The 1756-nt window shown below is 43.6% G+C and overlaps 1 protein-coding gene across 1 annotated transcript; it reads left to right on the top strand.

The window, feature by feature from the left end:
- Positions 1-480: 480 nt before the first annotated feature.
- LOC149874290 (olfactory receptor 5V1-like) lies at positions 481-1515 on the top strand. The gene has a single exon (XM_090031617.1). It carries the CDS (start codon positions 481-483, stop codon positions 1513-1515), a length of 1035 nt encoding a protein of 344 aa, XP_089887743.1.
- The last annotated feature ends 241 nt before the right edge of the window (positions 1516-1756 follow it).

The raw sequence follows: 1756 nt of genomic DNA on the forward strand, positions 1-1756 counted from the left end.
TGTATTTTACCCTACATTTATCGGTACATGCTTAGCACCTTAGCTGCATTTTTCCCTGAGGTTTTTTGGGTTGTAGGGAAAGGGGTCTAGTAAGAATCCCCCCCCCCAAAAAAAACCCCCCAAACAAACAAACCCCAAAACAAAACAAAACATGCATTGCTAACCCTGGCAACCTTCATTCCACTGTCATCCTGGTTAGCCTGTAATCTTGGTGAACACCTCTCCTATGCATTTTGTACACTCTACCTATTCTGTTAATAAAATAACAATAGATCATTAGTGCTGATCCTCCGCTGCTGTGAACCTGCATAGCTCCCTGGATTTCAGCTAAGCAAATGCCAGTTTGCACAAGATCTGCCCCATAATCTGGAAGCTTCTTCAAAAAGGCATAGTGGTATTCATGTTATATGCTCATTGTTTGCACACTGATTACTCTTCACACCCTTTCTCCTGGCAGATTCAAACAAAGCCACTGAGCAAATGGGAAATCAAACACTGATAACAGAATTCATTTTCCTGGGCTTTTCGAACCACCCTGAACTTCAGATGTTATTCTTCCTGGTGTTCCTGGTCATCTACATGGTAACCCTTGTGGGGAATGCTCTGATCTTAACCCTCATTAAGACTGATCCAAGCCTTCAAAAGCCCATGTATTTTTTTCTTAGTAACTTGTCTTTCTTAGACATTTGCTACACATCTGCCACAATCCCAGTCATGCTGGTAAATTTCTTCCGAAGCAGGAAAAGCATCTCCTATGCTGGGTGCATTACACAACTCTTTTTCCTTATTACCTGTGCTGGCACAGAATGTGTCCTGTTAGCAGTCATGGCTTATGACAGATATGTGGCTATCTGTAGCCCCTTACATTACCTGAGTGTCGTGAGCAGGCGGGTTTCTGTGCAGCTGGCTGGGTTTTCATGGTTGTGTGGCTTGGTGAATTCTCTGGTTCATACACTCCTCACCTCTACCTTAGCTATATGCAAATCCAATCAACTCAGCCATTTTTTCTGTGATGTCCCGCTACTGCTGAAGCTCTCTTGCTCAGAGACTTACATCAATGAAACTGTGCTTCACCTGGCTAGTGCCTTGATTGGCTTGAGCCCCTGCCTCTTCACTCTGGTCTCATATGTCCGCATTGTTGGTGCCATCCTGAAGATACGCTCAGCTAAGGGCAGGTTTAAGGCTTTCTCCACCTGTACTTCGCATCTGATTGTGGTCATCGTATTCTATGGCACTGCCAACTTCAATTATAATCGGCCCAGCTCAGGCTACTCCCTGGATGTGGATACTTTGGTTTCATCCTTGTATTGCATTGTAACACCCATGTTAAACCCACTTATCTACAGTTTAAGGAATAAAGAGGTACAGGATGCATTGAAAAAGATGGGCAGAAAATATTTTCCTTCAGTGCCAGAGCCCAGCAATAGACAGGGAACTTCAGTACCATTACAAATAGAGAACATCTGTATAAACTCAGTGTCAGGACATAATCAGAGCATGTTAAACCTACAGTGACATTACCATTTTTCTGACTCTCAAGCTACTTTGACAATAAAATGGATTTGAATCTACTTCTAATTTTTATGACACTGTACATAGGTCAGGTCAAGGTTGAAACAATGTTGTGCCTGGTATCTGTGCCCTCAAACATGTTCTGCTGCTTCGCTCAGGCTGCCCCCTGAGCTGGGAATAGTGGAGAGGAATCTGCACTGGTGTGGGCTGAGTAATACCGTCACTCCTTGAGATTAATTAGCCT

This window comes from Crocodylus siamensis, chromosome 1 (genome assembly GCF_052110815.1).
Source record: "Crocodylus siamensis isolate JL-2025a chromosome 1, ASM5211081v1, whole genome shotgun sequence".
NCBI lineage: Eukaryota > Metazoa > Chordata > Crocodylia > Crocodylidae > Crocodylus > Crocodylus siamensis.

What these genes read in the sequence shown, in the direction of transcription:
- LOC149874290 (XM_090031617.1), top strand. Translation starts at nt 481, where the DNA reads ATGGGAAATCAAACACTGATAACAGAATTCATTTTCCTGGGCTTTTCG.